The sequence below is a fragment of the Nerophis lumbriciformis genome, linkage group LG01 (assembly GCF_033978685.3).
Source record: "Nerophis lumbriciformis linkage group LG01, RoL_Nlum_v2.1, whole genome shotgun sequence".
NCBI classification, from domain to species: domain Eukaryota; kingdom Metazoa; phylum Chordata; class Actinopteri; order Syngnathiformes; family Syngnathidae; genus Nerophis; species Nerophis lumbriciformis.
The window spans coordinates 55,223,637-55,245,000 of NC_084548.2; the positions used below are offsets into that span (position 1 = coordinate 55,223,637).

Genomic DNA, 21,364 nt, shown 5'->3' on the forward strand with positions numbered 1-21,364 from the left:
TGGTGACAAACAAACAAAAGTGCACAAAAAGTCCAAAAACAAAACCGAACATGACAAAAACAAAACATGATCACACAGACATGACAATATGTGAGTTTCACAAACATGTATACAAATAAACATTCCCTAATCAAGTAGGCTTAATAACACTAAAATATTGTACATAAGTAATACACAGACAAATAAACTTACAGATTGTGCTTCTTGAATGAGCAAACCAAAAACAATGGAGGAAGATTAAATTTAGCTGCTTTCATTGTGTGGGATCTGAGCCGAGGATGTTGTTGTGGCTCGTGCAGCCCTTTGAGACACTTGTGATTTAGGGCTATATAAATAAACGTTGATTGATCATAGAGAGCATTCATCAAAATGGCCGCTTCAAAGTTTACAGCTTTTATTTGTCAACTTGAGACAATTTACATGACCACCAAATGATGCTAATAATGACTAATTACAAACGACACACATTGTCAGCCTCGGTTAGTTGACACAGGTATTGGAGAGGCAGAATAGTTTGTTAAATAAATAATTCCCAAAAATATATCTATGGATCATGTCAATCTCACCCTCATTGTGTACACATGTCAACAAAGAACGGTTTTGGTTAAAGAAAAAAAAGGAAACGTTTGGTTTCAAGAGTCTTTCTATCATAAAATATAATACTAGGAATAAGTAAGTATTGGTCACTACTTTCGATGGACCTGCTCCAGAAGATTTCATGATTTTTAAGAGCTAAGATTACTGAACATCAATAATGATGACTCTGTAGTTTGTGTTTTTGTTTTGCCACACGTATTTGAAAATTCAACATTTAAACATACAGGTCATTTGTAACTTGTATAATACAATTATATGAAAATAAAAAGCCTCCCAAAATAAAATAAAAACCCTCTCTTTCTAGTCATACATGTGCACTTAAATAATGGCTCTTAAATTCAAGAGCTGAAAACCATAAAAGCATTCGTGTTTTTTCCCTTCTTTCATACTTGCAACTAAAACATCATCCAAAATATGTAAACAGAGATTCAAGAACTATTTGGGAATGGATTACACTTTTCCTCATCAATCGACATGGCTCACGTCTGGCGCAACAATCGGAAGGAAGTAAAAATAATGGGAAGTGATGGCAAGTTGCCACATGGGCCAAGTATATCTAGCTGTGGGCACGCAGAACTACTCTAAGTCTCGCCCACTCTAAGTCGCGTCCACTTATAGAACTGCCCAAAGGGGTGACGACAACAGAAGTGAAGCGGTTCTAGAAAGGAAGCGAAGATGGAGCGACAACAAGGAAAACAGAAATAAAAAAATAAATAAGAAATACACGGTTAAAGGCCTACTGAAATGCGATTTTCTTATTTAAACGGGGATAGCAGGTCCATTCTATGTGTCATACTTGATCATTTCGCGATATTGCCATATTTTTGCTGAAAGGATTTAGTAGAGAACATCGACGATAAAGTTCGCAACTTTTGGTCGCTGATAAAAAAGCCTTGCCTGTACCGGAAGTAGCAGACGATATGCGCGTGACGTCACAGGTTGTGGAGCTCCTCACATCTGCACATTGTTTACAATCATGGCCACCAGCAGCGAGAGCGATTCGGACCAAGAAAGCGACGATTTCCCCATTAATTTGAGCGAGGATGAAAGATTCGTGGATGAGGAAAGTGAGAGTGAAGGACTAGAGGGCAGTGGGAGCGATTCAGATAGGGAAGTTGCTGTGAGAGGCGAGTGGGACCTGATATTCAGCTGGGAATGACTAAAACAGTAAATAAACACAAGACATATATATACTCTATTAGCCACAACACAACCAGGCTTATATTTAATATGCCACAAATTAATCCCGCATAACAAACACCTCCCCCCTCCTGTTCATATAACCCGCCAATCAGGGGCGCCGCTAGGGATTTTGGGCCCCATGAAAAGAATCTTTACAGGGCCCCCAACACAGTGTCATTTTTTCTGTATTATAATTTCATCATCATTAGGGGCCTCTCTGGGCCCCCCTCCATCATGGGCCCCTAGAATCCGTCTCCTTTACCCCCCCTTTTCGGCGCCCCTGCCGCCAATACAACTCAAACACCTGCACAGCACACTCAATCCCACAGCCCAAAGTACCGTTCACCTACCCAAAGTTCATACAGCACATATATTTCCCCAAAGTCCCAAACGTTACGTACGTAACATGCACATAGCGGCACGCACGTACGGGCAAGCGATCAAATGTTTGGAAGCCGCAGCTGCGTACTCACGGTACCGCGTCTGCGTATCCAACTCAAAGTCCTCCTGGTAAGAGTCTCTGTTGTCCCAGTTCCCCACAGGCCAATGGTAAAGCTTGACTGTCATCTTTCGGGAATGTAAACAATGAAACACCGGCTGTGTTTGTGTTGCTGCAGTTGGCCGCAATACACCGCTTCCCACCTACAGCTTTCTTCTTTGCTGTCTCCATTGTTCATTGAACAAATTGCAAAAGATTCACCAACACAGATGTCCAGAATACTGTGTAATTTTGCAATGACAACAGACGACTTAATAGCTGGCCACCATATTGTCCCAAAATGTCCTCTACAATCCGTGACGTCACGCGCAGGCGTCATCATACCGAAACGTTTTCAGCAGGATATTTCGGCGCAAAATTTAAAATTGCACTTCAGTAAGCTAACCCGGCCGTATTGGCATGTGTTGCAATGTTAAGATTTCATCATTGATGTATAAACTATCGGACTGCGTGGTCGGTATTAGTGGGTTTCAGTAGGCCTTTAAGGTTAGGTGTGAGTTTTGGTTAGGGTTGGAGTTAGGGTTGTTTATAATCAGCCGAAAAAGCAATACATTCAACAACCGAAATAAAACCAACCAATGGTGCATTGCATTAGCCATCTTGGATAAAGTTACAAATCAAGAGTCCACTCTCGCATTGTCAGCGCCACTGTGGGCATGTCTTTAAAACACAGTTCACTCCTGTTGTCGTCACCCTTGTGGGCGCAACTTAGAGTGGGCAGGACTTAGTGTGTCTGTGGCCGCAGCCATACCCTTCTCACATGGGCTTGTCTGTAACGCAGCATTCCATTTGTAGTGGGAAGTCAGAATTTCCGAGTTCCGAGTCGGAAGTATCAAATGGAACAACCCCCAAAGCCGGATTTCCCACTCAGAAAGACGAGCTGCCGGGCACTGATGTTACATTGCGAGGGAAACAATGGGTGGATAAAACATTTGTACGCTGAGACAAGGTTCATCAATCAATCAATCAATCAATGTTTATTTATATAAATCACAAGTGTCTCAAAGGGCTGCACAAGCCACAACGACATCCTCGGTACAGAGCCCACATAAGGGCAAGGAAAAACTCACCCCAGTGGGACGTCGATGTGAATGACTATGAGAAACCTTGGAGAGGACCGCATATGTGGGTACCCCCCCCCCCCCCTCTAGGGGAGACCGAATGCAATGGATGTCGAGTGGGTCTGACATAATATTGTGAGAGTCCAGTCCATAGTGGATCCAACATAATAGTAAGAGTCCATTCCATAGTGGGGCCAGCAGGAAACCATCCCGAGCGGAGACGGGTCAGCAGCGCAGAGATGTCCCCAACCAATGCACAGGCGAGCGGCCCACCCCGGGTCCCGACTCTGGACAACCAGCACTTCATCCATGGCCACCGGACCTGTGTGTCTCCCCCTCCACAAGGGAGAGGGGAGCAGAGGAGAAAATAAAATAAACGGCAGATCAACTGGTCTAAAAAAGGGGGGCTATTTAAAGGCTAGAGTATACAAATAATTCATACAACAAAGCATATTTATATTCGGTCTGTGGTTCGTACATCGAAAAATTCATACTCTGAGGGGTTTGTACATCAAGCTGCCATTGTGTTAACAATTCCAATTTGTTTTCGAATTTCTGAAACATATTTGTCATTCTCCTCACCATTTTTGTCCCAATGCATTTCCCATAACTCTGTGACATGCAGACAGATGAGATCATCAGGGTAATTTAAGTATTAAGATTAGGCGCTTCTCTGCGCACACTGGGTGCTAATGAAACTAATTAGGCTAATCATGCGATGGAATAAAGACGATTCTGATGTGTAACTTATCCTTTCTTCTTCTGCAGAAATCTCTTGGACAGAGACACGTTCTCCAAATCCGACCCTTGTAAGTTCTCCTTTCTCTTTTATTGCTAATTGCAGCTTAGCTTTTCCAGTGGGACTTTCCTGTGAGGACACAGTTCACTGACACTGCCTTTTTTTGCAGAAGTCTCCCTTTTTCTCTTGTGCAAAGCTTAACTTTGATTCAGTCGGCCGTGCTGTTTCAAAGTGTTCCTTCAATAACAGCATATCATTTGCACAGTAATGTGACAAGCCTTTGTCACTCACTTCATAAAGATAACCGTTTGAATACAAATGGGTATCTTTGTGACGCAAAAGCGCCATGGCAGCATTTTTGCGGATTGTTCCAGTAAGACTGAATGAGGGAGACGTTTAACATAAAATGGGGGAAGTTCAAGCCCTTGGTGTAAATCAGCAATAGGAAGAGAATATCACACTCAGACAATTTTGTATTCGGTCTTGTTGTGTTTGCCCTTCTCAGTTTCATTTGAAGTCACACAATCAAATTGGAAGCGGGGAAATCCCACTGTGAAAAAATGTGTTTTGATTGCATGGCTTGAATTACGTGCCAGGGGCCCTTTAAGCACGCTTGCGTCTTTGTGCGCGGATGTGTGAACTTTGATGCATTGCGGCGTCATCAAACTTGGCACTTCATTGTGCAGGGCGGGTGATAATTAAGGATGAATGTCTGCAAAGAAAGGCACAAACGCTGTTTGGAGGAACAGCAATAAAGCTCGAATGTAATCATTCAGTAACTCCTTTTGTTTTTTGGCTTTTTCTCCTACCACAGTGGTGGTGTTGTACACCCAGGGTGTGGAATGCAAACAGTGGCGAGAGGTAAGACCCCCCCCCTTGTCCCTCATGCTACAAGTTAACACAAGCCACCTATCATGACATATACTGTATGACAGTCAACTCGCTACTCACACGGTAAATCATTCTGCCATTGATTGACCTTGCAAACACCCTCACAAAGATTACGTCAGCTACCACCCCCTCCCTCAACACACCCACTACCGTGCCTTCATGCAGTTGACCATTGGGCCCTAATCAGACCCAAGGGGCAAATACAAGCAAAAGAAGAAGAAAGCGAAGACTGCTACAAGGGTTCTTGTGGGATTATTACAACCTCCCAGGAATCCCAATGGATGTCTTTACAAAGAAGCAACATCTTAAGATGAACTTGAAAATACTTGACGATCTTTGACATTTTAGCTCTCTGGACACTTGCTTTGCAATATGTTACACACAGAACAAAATAGTTTGCAAGCTTAACTTTTACTTTTTCTTTTGCACACGAATAGATTTTAATGACGTGTTATAGTCATTTGACTGCATACTGATTTGACATGACAGATTACGATTAAGAAAATGTAAGAAAGAGTTTTTGTTGGGAAATAAGAAATAATCATTCTTCAAATAGCAATTTAGTCATTTTTTCCCCTCTACAACGAATAATATCACTCATGAAAATGAGAAGACACCCGTAAATAGTTCAGGATGAAACAACAGTACATATGAGAACATGGATTCCATTTTTGTTCGATTATTAGGAGTAGAACAACGCTTTTAATTTAAACCCAAGGGCCATTTTTGGCCCAAATAATTTTTTTATTGATCTATTTAAAAAATAAATGATTTATTAACCAAATATATAATTAAATACTACAGTAATTTGCCTTGTTCTTATAGCTTAGCATATCTCCATGTACATTAGGGATTTGTACCAAATTATAGGCACCTACCAAATTTCATCGGTAACACCAGGTACCGATTCAGGTACAATCACAAGGTGCTATATTTCGATACCTTTGTTGCACGTGACGCCATGCCTGGTTGCAGACTCAAACATTTGGCGGGGAAACAAGCAGCACCTCAGATGTCTTTATGTAATTTTGCAAATTTCAATACCAGCAAAGCAAGGAAGCCTGATAGACAATGCTTCAAAGTAAATTAAGGCTCCTTTTTTCCAAAATGCACGCGCTTAATGCTAGTTTACATTGAATATGTCGTTTACATGCTACTGATAAGCTTTAATGATGGCGATTTCAAAACTTAAACATTTGGTAATGAAAACTAAAACTAAGAAGCACGTACAATCAAACAGCGGGTGCGTGATAAGTACAATGCTACAGTATAGTACAATAGTACAGTATAACCACTTCTTAGGGCACAACAAAAGACTAGACATTCAACCTAATGGCAAAGACTACTTCCTAGCTAGGCAACACATCATAGCCTATACACTACTGCCATCTAACATCCTGCAGTTGCAACTGTATGCAAAGTCTACTATCTAAATCAAGATATACCAAATTGCATATGCAAAGCATAGTTATCATTGTCAGCTCATTGTTAAATGTTAAACAATAATAAAAAAATGAACACATTCACATTTATTAACACATGAACCCACAAGTGCCACACCCAAAAATACCGAAAGTTATGACAGTTGAATACTGTTATGATTCCCAGGTACTAGTACACTGGATTTAACTTAAAACAAAATGTATCGTCCACACATTGCATTTTTCTGTACGTTGGAAAGAGTTTGGACACCCCTGGTCCTGCCAAAATAGAATAGAATAGAATAGAAAGTACTTTATTGATCCCTTGGGGAAATTCAGCACCACAGTACGCTCAGAATAGACAATACACACTTACATGTGAATAATATAAATACAGTCTATTATACAGCATTATTCACATGTGAATAATATAAATACAGTCTATTATACATTTAAGTACAGTCAGAAAGGAACAGATGCATTATACAGTCTGATGGCTGTCGGTATGAAGGACTTCCTGTGTCGTTCCGTGTTGCAAATGTAGTGCCATGTAATCATAATCTGCATATACAGTATCATACTGCATTTATTTCATTTCGGTAATTATGATGAATACTACACAGTAGTGCACAAACCTCAAATAAGGCCATTTGGTAACCTGTGACTTGTCAGGCAAAAACTGTTCCACTCCAGTCCAGTAGGTGGTGCAACTGCACCTGGAGCTTTTTTTCACTACAAGTCCAACTGCATCTTGATCACTGCTCCTCTCAAGCCCAGTGTAAACAGAGCAAAATTAGGTCCTCGATCCACGTTTAAATGTGCGCACAAGTTGAGTGTCTTCTTTTTTGGCTTCATTTTATGGTGTACAGTAGTTCATGTAATCTTCATGAAATGTATCAAATCAACAACACATTTTTCAGATTTGTTGAAATGTGCAAGTGTAACCATGTGATGTTTCTTAATGTAACTCGTTAAACATGTTTGGATATAACAAATAAATCATAACATAACACACCATCATAACATAACAAATGACATTGTGTATTGGGCTTTTGTAAGCAAATGTGTCACTGTGCATTGAGAAGCATGTTTGTCCAAATGTTGTGATTTTCCCCCGTGTCATGATAATTTTTATCATTTATGGATGTTATTTTATTATATAAAAAGGTCAGTAAATGATTCTATATATTTGTAAACGCTTGAAGTGGGAAAGGGGTAGGATTAAATAAGCTTTGCTTCTTCCTACTCCTTTTCGGGCATGATGTAAAATGAAATGATATGAAATTGTGTGATGTGTTATGATGTAAGTGTGTTCATGTTCGAAAAAAACTAAAGAAAGAAAGAACATTTTTAGTCAGAAACTCATCACTTCCAATATTTCAAGACCAACAAACCATGGGTGGGTTTCATTTCAGCTTCCCATGTTCTTTAAGGCTGCGTGCACTAGTATGGCTGTGAAAAAGCAGGTAGGAGTTGTACTGATTTGCCATGCATATACACAACAGTGTCATGCACAGGAGCAGTGTTTGGGGGCACTATAAGAGCCTCCTACACCTGTCACCTCTGGTTACACTGCCTCGCCTAGGCTTTCCACCAGTGGGTGCAGCCGCATAGTATCTCCCAAAGCAAGAACCAGGTCTGCTGGTGTAGCTGACAGCCCAATCAAGCTGTGCACTATTGATAAAGCTATGTGGGTCATTTGACACTCTGCCTTGGAATGTGTTTTTTGTTCTCTGGAGTGTAGATATGGTTGATGGGTTTGGTGGTGGCGTACCTTTCACTTGATCCAATTATGCTTCCATAGTACATCCTTCCTACTGGTTAGCTGCTCATTCAGTCTCTTCTGAAGAATTTGACACGCTTTCAGAACTGTGTTTTAATCCTCGGCCTCCATGTACCTTCAGTGTCATTTTACCGTAGACATGTTAAATGAGGATTAACTACCTGCTTTTGAATGTTAAAATGACAATGTTAAATGGGGGTTGTTTATTGTCAAAGTCAGATCTTTGACTGGACACCTCTCATGTTATGTTTGTACTGTGGTACCTCAATTTTCGTTAATAATATGTTCACAGAGGTCAGACCAAAACTGAAAAACAATTTCCCACTAAACATAATGCAAATTGAATTATCCACAAAACACATGTCATCATACTTGCCAACCCTCCCGAATTTTCCGGGAGACTCCCGAATTTCACTGCCTCTGCCGAAAATCTCCCGGGACAACCATTCTCCTGAATTTCTCCCGATTTCCAGCCGGACTTAAGGCACGCCCCCTCCAGGTCCGTGCGGACCTGAGTGAGGACAGCCTGTCGTCACGTCCGTTTGGCCAACCAAAAAGTAGCCACAGAACACTCTGTGGTTACTTTTTGGTTGGCCAACGGTTTACGTTGTATTACGCACCCTGACGGCAAGTGTGGAAGTCGGTTCTGAAGTATGAAGTAAAGAGACGTAACTTTGTCACCTTGCCTGGTTATTGACTCCAACCCAGGATATTACACGGCCCATATACCTACGCTCCTTCAAAGGCTGTGCTACTGGCTGAAAAGCATTGCACTTTCAAATACAACAATGAGTAGAGGAGTGTTATGTGTGTAAATGTGTAAATAAATGAACACTGAAATTCAAGTATTTATTCTATTTATATGTATATATATATATTAAAATGCATATATATATATATATATATATATATATATATATATATATATATATATATATATATATATATATATATATATATAGCTAGAATTCACTGAAAGTCAAGTATTTATTTTATTTCTATAATTTATATATATATATATATATATATATATATATATATATATATATATATATATATATATATATATATATAAATATATATATATATATATATATATATATATATATATATATATATATATATATATATACACACAGTGTTGGGTTAGTTACTGAAAACCAGTAACTAGTTACAGTTACTAGTTACTTTATTTCAAAAGTAACTCAGTTACTAACTCAGTTACTTACACCAAAAAGTAATGCGTTACTGTGAAAAGTAACTACTTAGTTACTTCTTTTTTTTCTTCTTTTTTTTTAAAGCTCCCATTAATGCCCTTTTAGCCTTCATTTAAGTACTGTTATTGCACTGGAGAATAATACAATATGTTGATCAACTTGACATGCATTTTTATTTTCCTTTTAACATAATGAAAAACAGTGCAACATAAAAAGGCATTTCTCCTTTCTTTAAACTTGGACCAATGACCATGAATAAAAAACAACTTAAAGTGCAACATAAGAAGGCACATCATCTTCCTTGAAAGATAGGTAGTGAAATAAAGCCTGACATCTGGAGTGATGCTGCTGTCTTCCACACTTGGAGCCATGGATTGTAGAATCCTTGTTTTCAGTGGCAGGATCATTGACACAGATGGTGAAGTTTCAGTGCTCAGTAGAGATGTAACACTTTTGAGGGGTTTAAGCACCTGGAGGACCTCCTCTGCCACTCTCACATCGTCATCAGAGAGGGTGATGATGTCTTTGACATTTGTCTTCAGGGTGTTGTGGGTCAATGCAGAGTATACAGCTGCCTGCTGCTCCAACATATCATAAGTGGAGTTCCACCTCGTTGGGACATCATGTATGAGCTTTATGAGTAGTCAGCTTTAGCATTTCTTGCTTTGTTTTAAGCAGATGAGCAGCTGTTGTGCTTGGGTGGAAGTGGGAAACCTCCTTCCTGATCCTCCCAAGGAGGCGCTCCATCCTATTGACTGAGATGTGATGCCAAATTTACTACATGTGCAAAGCACCTCTCTGTGGTCCCAGTCCTGCCTCATTCACTGTAATTCTTTGATTTTTGGCATTATCACGTGTGACTGGGATATCTTTATCTTCCATTCCTCCACTGCTTGTGTCAGTACCTGCGCAAGGTGACTCTCGTAGAGGGGGCGTGTCTTCTCATCTCCCAGTCTGCATATGAAGTGAGCGCTTATAGTTCCCCTGGACGTCCAGCCGTCTGTCATGAGCGCAACAGATGATGCTCGGGATAGTTCATCCACAACTTTTTTCTTCTCCTGCTCATAAAGATCTGACACAATCTTATCGCTGAAGTAGATGCGCGACGGGGTGTCGTAACGTGGCTCAAGCACGTTCAGCATGTATTTAAAACCCTCGTTTTGCACAACAAAGTCTGCACCTATAGACACACCGATTAAATGGCGCAGGGCGTTCAAGCTCCTCTGTTACTCCGCTCGCCATGACCGCGCTGTGTGTGGACTGAACGTGCCAACAACTTCTTTTTTTTTTGATGAGGTGGCGACTTGCCGCCTTCCGCCCGAATGCAGCTGAGATAGGCTGAAGCACCCCCCGCAACCCCAAAAGGGACAAGCGGTAGAACATTGCATGGATGGATATCAAACCGCGGATCACGTGTGTCCCTCCCCTCCCCACACACGCCTCTTTTCTTCTCTCCGGCGTGTGACAGAGGAAGATTCAGAAGAACGACACCGCAGCGCTTGTTTCTAGTCGATACTAAAAAATAACGTAAAATAACGCAGTAACGCATCATGTAGTAACGGTAACTGAGTTACTGGATATAAAAAATAACGCGTTAGATTACTCGTTACCGCCGAAACTAACGGCGTTACAGTAACGCGTTACAAAGTAACGCGTTACTGTAACGCCGTTAGTTTCAACACTGTATATATATATATATATATATATATATATATATATATATATATATATATATATATATATATATATATATATATAAAAATACTTGAATTTCAGTTAATTCTAGCCCCCCCCCCCAATCCCCCAAATTTGGAGGTCTCAAGGTTGGCAAGTATGCATGTCATAGAGCAGGGGTGCTCATTACGTCGATCGCGAGCTACCGGTCGATCTCGGAGGGTGTGTCAGTCGATCACCAGCCAGCCATTAAAAAAATAGTCCTAAAAATGAGCGATCATAAATCTTCACTATGACGTCACTTTCGTCACTTGATTGACATTCACGGCACCCGAGGGTCTTCTGAGATGACGCTGGCTGCTGCCAGCTCATTAAAATTACCGACTGGAAGGCGAGAAACACTTTATTTCAACAGACTCTGGCGCCGTACCTGTCGTCAACTCCAAAGACCGACTGCACAGTTGCACAATAAAAGCGCTACTTCCTCCTGCCTGCGCTACCAAAATAAGAGTCTCAGAAAGCTGGCGTGCACAAGCTAGCAAGCTACGGAGTTTGCCGACAATGTATTTCTTGTAAAGTGTATACAAAGGAGTACGGAAGCTGGATAAATAAAATGCCAAAAACCAACCACTTTCATGTGGTATTGGACAGAAAGGAGGACTTTTTTTCTCCTCCATTCGAAAATGCGGACCTTATTAGCACTACTGTCTGATTCCAATCAATGCAAGTCATCACAATCAGGTAATACACCAACTTATATTCTTGTCTTCATGAAAGAAAGGAATCTATATGTGTTAAACATGCTTGTATTATCTCTAAACACTTTTAACTTATTAACAATATTAACTACCGGTATATGTGTTAAACATGCTTGTTTTATCTTTAAACACCTTTAACTTATTACCAATATTAACTATAAGTGTTAAACATGCTTGTATTATCTTTAAACACCTTTAACTTGTTAACAATATTAACTATATGTGTTAAACATGCTTGTATTATCATTAATCACCTTTTAACTTGTTAACAATATTAACTATATGTATTAAACAAACTTGTATTTTCATTAAACACCTTTAATTTATTAACAATATTAACTATATGTGTTAAACATGCTTGTATTATCATTAAACACCTTTAACTTGTTAACAAAAACACATGTTTCATAAATAAGTAAATATAAATGATATATATGAATGAGGTAGATCCCCACGACTTGATCAATTGAAAAGTAGCTCGCCTGCAGAAAAAGTGTGAGCACCCCTGTCATAGAGAATGGTTATAGGCAGAAAACAATGCAAAATATACCTGAATGACTAATGAAGTGGATAAATGCAATTTAACATGGTGATAAACGGAGAGGGAGGAGAAGGCACATAGGTGCTACCGTTGTACTTTCCACAAATTATTTTATTTTTTATTTATTCAACAGTATTTATTGCAACCTTCTTTATTTTGCGGCCGTACTCAAAAAAAAGCAAAGAGACTCAGCCACAACTTCCTCTGCCGAATTATACAAAGGCAAACTGACCAGTTTTTAGGCGCAATGTTTGGTCGTACTAAAACCAGAGTAAACTTTCTGCAAATTGTTATTAAATAAATCACTGGAAAAGTGGGTTGTAGAAAAACAGAGACATACCAATCGAGGATAATGGCATTTGTATCTCAGTGCTTGTCCTCTTGAAACAAATATGCACCTCTTCCCTTCCTTTTCCCCTTCAGACACTATTGCGGACCTATGATGATTCGGATCTACATTTAAAACATTTCCTTATGGGCTAGATATATCAATCAATCAACATGTACTTATATAGACCTTATTTACAAGTGTGTCAAAGGGCTTCACAAACTCACAATGGCATCCCCAGATCTAACAGCATCCGGCAAGAAAAAATTCAAAGACCACAGTTTGGGTAAAAGAAGAAACCTTGTAAAGGGACCGAAGATATAGGGAACCACCGGGATTTGAATGCTTAAACTGAGGTAGCGTCTCTAACTGTTACTGGTAAGGCATTCCAGAGTACTGGAGCTCGACTATTAAACACTCTAGAGGTTGTAGACTTGGGACACATTTTAGCAATATGACGGAAATTAAAGAAGGCTGTTTTAGTGACATTCTTAATCTGCAGCTGGAATTTTCTTGGAGTTGAGGTGCAAAAAATTGCCTGACATCAATTATTTAATTTAAATTAAACATGCCTCCAGATGGCTACAATCTGGCGTGGTGGTCAGTTTTAGGGGCACGTAAAGTTTCACAGTATTAGGTACATAGGCACACTGCTAGCAGTTTTATGTCAATACTTTATCCTACCTTCCCTTGTGTTTCCCCAAACTCAACTGACATCATCCAGAGCTCTTTTCCCTCTGGCTGACATCTTCACGTAATGTCCAAATAAGTACATCCACCTTGCTGTGATGTCACAATGTAGCCAGACTGCAAGACAGTGTTCAGAGACATCCAAAACTTTGTGCAAACTCATGCCAAAATGCATGATTGTTAATATGATGCTTTGACATTGTTTAACATGAGTACCCAACATTGTAACATTTATAAGTCAGAAGAGACTGCTGTTTATATTTGAATTATGTTGCTTACAAAAACAGCAGCATCTACTAAAGTTTACAATCAATATTAACAAATACCACGCCTATGTTAACAATTTTCCTGTATAACTTATGTGACCAGTGGCCTCTGGGTAATATATTTTACTTGTACATCCCATCTTCAGTTACTCAGCATTTTGACACTTTTCTATGGAGCTCTCTCAGCTGAGCGACTGATCCAGTAAAGAATCCTGAAGCTTAAATTCTCAGAAGTCAATCTCTCTATTTTATTATTGACTTGGATGAAGGGAGAACAGTGGTTTGCACTGTCGCTTCGCAGCAAAACGTTTCCTTGGTTTGAATAACATGCTGGATGAAATTCACAAGTTATACGCGTGTTTGTCAGTGTTCTTTAGAAACATGTGCAGTAGCAAATCTGAATTTACTATGAATGTGAACGTCTACGATCATATCAATCAATCAATCAATCAATCAATCAATCAATCAATCAATCAATCAAGTAATATATATACAGCCCTTAATCACAAATGTCATAAAGTGCTGCACAAACCACAACAACATCCTCAGGTCTGATCCCACATCAGGGCAAGAAAGAACTCAACCCAATGGGAACAATGTGAAACTCCCCTTCCCTTCATCACCAACTGATGCAGAGGAGGAATCCACCCCAGGTCCAGACTTGGGACAGCTGATCCGTGGCCACTGAAAACCCTCTCCATGTATGAGAGGGGGGAAGAGCAGAAAAGATAGAGGGCAGATCAACTGGTCTAAAATGTGTCTATTTAAAGGCTAGAGTGTATAAATAAGTTTCAAGATGGGACTTAAAGACTTCTACTGAGGTAGCATCTCTAACTGTTACCGATAGGGAATTCCAGAGTATTGGAGCCCGAATAGAAAACGCTCTGTAGCCCGCAGAATTTTTTTGGGCTCTGGGAATAACTAATAAGCCGGATTTCTGTACGGGACATATGGTACAATACAATCAGCAAGATGGGATGGAGCTCGACAGTTAAGTATTTTATACGTAAGTAGTAAAACCTTAAAGTTGCTTTTTAAGTGCACAGGAAGCCAGTGCAGGTGAGCCAGTATAGGCGTAATATGATCAAATCATCTTTTTCATGTGTCAGTCATATGATTGACGGGTGATTAGTCCAGGGTGTACGCTGCCTTTTCCACCTATGTCAGCTGGAGCAGTCTTCAGTTCCCCTGGTCCACTATTGGTCCTGCTCAGTATTTTGATTATGTGCAAAGCTCACACTTGCCAGTTTTGAGAGTGGAAGAAGTATTGATGTACCTCCAAAGAAGACCCTGTTAAGTCTCTGTGATCTGCTAATTCCTACAAACGTTAGTACGTTAATCAATCGTTAGCAATCACACTGTCATCCCCAATTGCCGTGACCTACTCCTACCATTACACAATTGGCAGCCTTCTTTCAAAAGAAGGAGCAAGAGTCATATTTTAACATCCTTCCAGCATGCGGTATCCAAGGCGATGTGTGGTGGTTACAGCAAAGTGTCAAAAAGCCGCCTGGATGTCGTCAGATAAGGTGCTTTTCTGTTGAAATTATTTTTTTTTTCCCGTGTTGTGGTCTACTGGATGCGATCACAAAGGTGTGATCTTGTAATCCTGCTGCAACCTCAGCCCCTCATCAACACTCCATTTGCTACATCACTTTATAGTCTACTTCCTTCTGGGGAGGCTTTAATTATTTGTCTTTGAAATATTCATCTTGGATGCAGTTAGCATTGGGTGTGTTAGTGTTGGAGGTTTGGTCTGTTTATTAGCAGATAACCTCAGAGTGGCTTTCACTATTACAATAATAAACTTCACTGAACCCCAAAAGTGAGCTTCAGATCTGTGTAGGTGGCTTGCGAACCATAGTTACGTTACTATAAACTTGTGCTGATTTCTTAAAACTAGTAATGTCAGATGATACATTTTCTCAATCAGTTTAATCACACTTTTGAATTTGGATTAATCATGATTATTCACAAAAATTATTATTATTGCTTGCATAATTTCAATAAACGTAAAAAGTCCCCAATATTTGGACATTAAATACAATTTTACTCATTAAGGAATTTTTTAAAAATGTTTTACTTGAATGCATATCATTTATTTGCACAAAACTCAATAACACTTTTATATAAAGTCTGGTCAGGGTGTATTTTGTAATAAATTTTGATTTTCTTACATTTTATGTACTGTTTTTGCAGGCTACTGTTTAAAAAAAGTGTTAGGATCAACTCCTGTAAAAGAAGTGGGTCCCAAAGTGAGAACCCCTGCATTAATCCATGTTTTTGTACCATATACAGTATGTGATGTTTTCATGTTTTGATTTTTTTTGTAAATTCCTGTCCAAAGACGTTGATGTATCAACCTGAATGGCTTGATACATCAAATAGTAGTGCTATAATGTCCACATCTGTCAGTATGGAAAATCCCTTTCATGATCAGAAACAATATATCTGTCAAATCTCATCATTGTAATTTGTGGTCCGTGTGTAGGATTTTAACAACGAAAATGAGCTGAATTAGATAGAAAATCCCTTCTGGGATCAAGATAATAAAATGTAACGTTTTCAGATGCTTGTGTGATTTCCCTGGTGACAAATGTTCAAGCGGTAGTAAAGCTCTGCTTGTTATTTTCTTTTAATCGCATTTTTTTTTCCAACATAGCCATCATTCCCTCTTCAATCGGTATGTGTCCATGCACTAAATTATGTCCAATTTCCCAAATAGTTTGGCTCTAAATAAGCCTCCTACAACTCATGGAAACGCCTTAAAGGGGAACATTATCACCAGACCGATGTAAGCCTCAATATATACCTTGATGTTGCAGAAAAAAGACCATATATTTTTTTAACCGATTTCCGAACTCTAAATGGGTGAATTTTGGCGAATTAAACGCCTTTCTATTTTTCGCTCTCAGAGCGATGACGTCACGTTGTGACGTCACATCGGGAAGCAATCCGCCATTTTCTCAAACACATTACAAACACCGAGTCAAATCAGCTCTGTTATTTTCCGTTTTTTCGACTGTTTTCCGTACCTTGGAGACATCATGCCTCGTCGGTGTGTTGTCGGAGGGTGTAACAACACGAACAGGGACGGATTCAAGTTGCACCAGTGGCCCAAAGATGCGAAAGTGGCAAGAAATTGAACGTTTGTTCCACACACTTTACCGATGAAAGCTATGCTACGACAGAGATGGCAAGAATGTGTGGATATCCTGCGACACTCAAAGCAGATGCATTTCCAACGATAAAGTCAAAGAAATCTGCCGCCAGACCCCCATTGAATCTGCCGGAGTGTGTGAGCAATTCCGGGACAAAAGACCTCGGTAGCACGGCAAGCAATGGTGGCAGTTTGTTCCCGCAGACGAGCGAGCTAAACCCCCTGGATGTCTTGGCTCACACCGTCCCTTATGCCACCGAAGATGATCAAGAGAAGAATATCGACCCTAGCTTCCCTGGCCTGCTGACATCAACTCCAAAACTGGACAGATCAGCTTTCAGGAAAAGATAGCGGATGAGGGTATGTCTACAGAATATATTAATTGATGAAAATTGGGCTGTCTGCACTCTCAAAGTGCATGTTGTTGCCAAATGTATTTCATATGCTGTAAACCTAGTTCATAGTTGTTAGTTTCCTTTAATGCCAAACAAACACATACCAATCGTTGGTTAGAAGGCGATCGCCGAATTCGTCCTCGCTTTCTCCCGTGTCGCTGGCTGTCGTGTCGTTTTCGTCGGTTTCGCTTGCATACGGTTCAAACCGATATGGCTCAATAGCTTCAGTTTCTTCTTCAATTTTGCTTTCGCTACCTGCCTCCACACTCCAACCATCCGTTTCAATACATTCGTAATCTGTTGAATCGCTTAAGCCGCTGAAATCCGAGTCTGAATCCGAGCTAATGTCGCTATATCTTGCTGTTCTTTCTGCCATGTTTGTTTGTGTTGGCTTCACTATGTGACGTCACAGGAAAATGGACGGGTGTTTATAACGATGGTTAAAATCAGGCACTTAGAAGCTTTTTTTTAGGGATATTGCGTGATGGGTAAAATTTTGAAAAAATCTTCGAAAAATAAAATAAGCCACTGGGAACTGATTTTTAATGGTTTTAACCATTCTGAAATTGTGATAATGTTCCCCTTTAATGTTTTCTTCTGGCACAAAAAAATAAATTGTACTGTCTGATAATCATCTTGCTCTGAGGGATCATTTTTTTTATATATATATTCTACATTTAAAACACTTCCTTTGACTATTGTTGGAAATGCATCTGCTTTGAGTGTCGCAGGATATCCACACATTCTTGCCATCTCTGTCGTAGCATAGCTTTCGTCGGTAAAGTGTGCGAAACAAACGTCCAATTTCTTGCCACTTTCGCATCTTTGGGCCACTGGTGCAACTTGAATCCGTCCCTGTTCGTGTTGTTACACCCTACGACAACACACCGACGAGGCATGATGTCTCCAAGGTACGGAAAACAGTCGAAAAAACGGAAAATAACAGAGCTGATTTGACTCGGTGTTTGAGAAAATGGCGGATTGCTTCCCAATGTGACGCCACGTTGTGACGTCATCGCTCCGAGAGCGAATATTAGAAAGGCGTTTAATTCGCCAAAATTCACCCATTTAGAGTTCGGAAATCGGTTAAAAAAATATATGGTCTTTTTTTTCTGCAACATCAAGGTATATATTGACGCTTACATAGGTCTGGTGATAATGTTCCCCTTTAACAATACAGTAAATTATTTTAGGGTCTCCCCCACTTTTTATTCCATCTTACTTGAATCTGGCTGAGAACTGCACCTACAGCATACTGCTCTACAGTCACAGTCATAAACCACTTAACCACAACAGTCTTATATATCATGGAGGTCAAATTGGTTGTTATGAGCTACTTGACAGAGCATGAGGGAAGGCATTCAGTTTTCATGTTAAATTTCATATAAAGTGCCCTTATATATATATATTTATTGATATTTTATAAGCCATTTTTGGTTTGCAAGAGTGTCATATCTGCAGTGGCTGGTCCCGGACAGGCGCGGGAGAGTGAAAAACAAAAACAATGGCCGCCCATCGATCCCTGGCCAGTCCAACGTTGCACACATCAACAGTTTTAAGTCAAGACTACGTCAACACTAAGTCAACTGTCTCAGCAGTTGCCTTTCCATTTGCAGTTAAAATCCGTTACACCTCCCTGATACCGAAGTACATGTCAAACTACTTCCTTAAATGACCGCCATAACCACAACACCAGGGGGAGCTCCACTAACCACGTTAAACCCAGATTCTGAACTAACAAAGGTCTTAACTCATTCTCATTTTATGCCACATCAATGTGGAATGCGCTCCCAACAGGTATAAAGAAAGGGCATCTCTATCCTCCTTCAAAACCGCAATAAAAGTACACCTCCAGGCAGCTACAACCCTAAACTACCACCCTCCCCGGATTGTTAATAATCAAATGTAAACAATCAAATGCAGATACTTTTTCTTATGCCTTCTGATCTCTCTCTCTCTCTCTCTCTCTCTCTCTCTCTCTCTCTCTCTCTCTCTCTCTCTCTACCCACTACTTGCTGTTCATATCCTACCAAGTCAGACCTACACTGTTCCAATATCTATTTCTCTGTTCTCAATTGTTGATGACTGATGATAACAACCAAACCCAACCCCCCCACCCCCTCCACACCCCGGATTGTAAATAATGTAAATAATTCAATGTGATTATCTTGTGTGATGACTGTATTATGATGATAGTATATATGATAGTATATATCTGTATCATGAATCAATTTAAGTGGACCCCGACTTAAACAAGTTGAAAAACTTATTCGGGTGTTACCATTTAGTGGTCAATTGTACGGAATATGTACTTCACTGTGCAACCTACTAATAAAAGTCTCAATCAATCAAAGTTTTCGCAAAATAAAAGCGATATTTAAAAAATTTCGACAAAGTCCATTTGCGATTTGTAGTGTTTCGATTAAAGGGTGTTTAGCGTCACGAGCCGTAATTATCGTAAAATCTCATCCCGCAAGACTCCACTTTGAGGGAAATGGACGCTTTGCCATTCAATGGTTTTGGAGCTGTGATTACAACTGCAGCCACTGCTGTTGCCGTGATTGTCAATAGAGGATGAAGGCAGCGGGGGATCGCTCAAAGGCAACGTCGTTACGTATGGCAGCGGCCAGGAATAAAGGATTTTTGGGAGAGAATTGTGAGCGAGGAATTCACAGACCAATTGTGGATTCTAGGGCCCCCTTGACACTTTTCGGGCATATGGGTCTCTCCGAGCCTGCGGGTCGGACTCTATTGCTTGGATTTACTGACGTCACATCGAGCTTACGTCCGGCTCATTCAATATGTTTGGTGGTCAAACTAGCGTCTGTTCTCAATGGGTACTTGGCACCACTTAGCTTTTCTTAAAGAAAAATGCCCTCAGCTTGCGTTGTTTTCGGCTGTACGAACCGTTCAAAACGCGAAAAGGATAAATGTTTTTAAAAAATTCTTCGAGAGGTAATTAAGATTTTACGGAAGACGACAGACAAGCGGCATGCACTACCAGTCCAATGGAGTAAAGTCGAAGAACGCGTGAGTTTGGAGTGATCACTATGTAAAAGGTTTGTTTCATATATTCTTAAAGGGGAACATTATCACCAGACCTATGTAAGCGTCAATATATACCTTGATGTTGCAGAAAAAAAGACCATATACCAACGTGACGTCACATCAGGAAGCAATCCGCCATTTTCTCAAACACATTACAAACACAGAGTCAAATCAGCTCTGTTATTTTCCGTTTTTTCGACTGTTTTCCGTACCTTGGAGACATCATGCCTCGTCGGTGTGTTGTCGGAGGGTGTAACAACACGAACAGGGACGGATTCAAGTTGCACCAGTGGCCCAAAGATGCAAAAGTGGCAAGAAATTTGACGTTTGTTCCGCACACTTTACCGACGAAAGCTATGCTACGACAGAGATGGCAAGAATGTGTGGATATCCTGCGACACTCAAAGCAGATGCATTTCCAACTGGACTGGACAGATCAGCTTTCAGGAAAAGAGAGAGGATGAGGGTATGTCTACAGAATATATTAATTGATGAAAACTGGGCTGTCTGCACTCTCAAAGTGCATGTTGTTGCCAAATGTATTTCATATGCTGTTAACCTAGTTCATAGTTGTTAGTTTCCTTTAATGCCAAACAAACACATACCAATCGTTGGTTAGAAGGCGATCGCCGAATTCGTCCTCGCTTTCTTCTGTGTCGCTGGCTGTCGTGTCGTTTTCGTCGGTTTCGCTTGCATACGGTTCAAACCGATATGGCTCAATAGCTTCAGTTTCTTCTTCAATTTCGTTTTCGCTACCTGCCTCCACACTGCAACCATCCGTTTCAATACATGCGTAATCTGTTGAATCGCTTAAGCCGCTGAAATCCGAGTCTGAATCCGAGCTAATGTCGCTATTCCTTGCTGTTCTATCCGCCATGTTTGTTTGTATTGGCGTCACTGTGTGACATCACAGGAAATTGGACGGGTGTATATAACGATGGTTAAAATCGGGCACTTTGAAGCTTTTTTTAGGGATATTGCGTGATGGGTAAAATTTTGAAAAAAACTTCGAAAAATAAAATAAGCCACTGGGAACTGATTTTTTATGGTTTTAACCCTTCTGAAATTGTAATAATTCTCCCCTTTAACATTGTCTTGCTATCATTCACTTTGT

At 40.1% G+C, this 21,364-nt stretch overlaps 1 protein-coding gene across 2 annotated transcripts in view; it reads left to right on the top strand.

Annotated features, from left to right (window-relative positions):
• cpne5a (copine Va) overlaps window positions 1-21,364 on the top strand; it is a 217,765-nt gene that overhangs the window by 32,847 nt on the left and 163,554 nt on the right. For both annotated transcript variants that reach the window (XM_061987293.2, XM_061987300.2), the window contains exons 2-3: window positions 4,108-4,148; window positions 4,893-4,939. In XM_061987293.2, coding sequence (XP_061843277.1) covers window positions 4,108-4,148; window positions 4,893-4,939 — 88 coding nt within the window. The remainder of the gene's footprint in view (window positions 1-4,107; window positions 4,149-4,892; window positions 4,940-21,364) is intronic.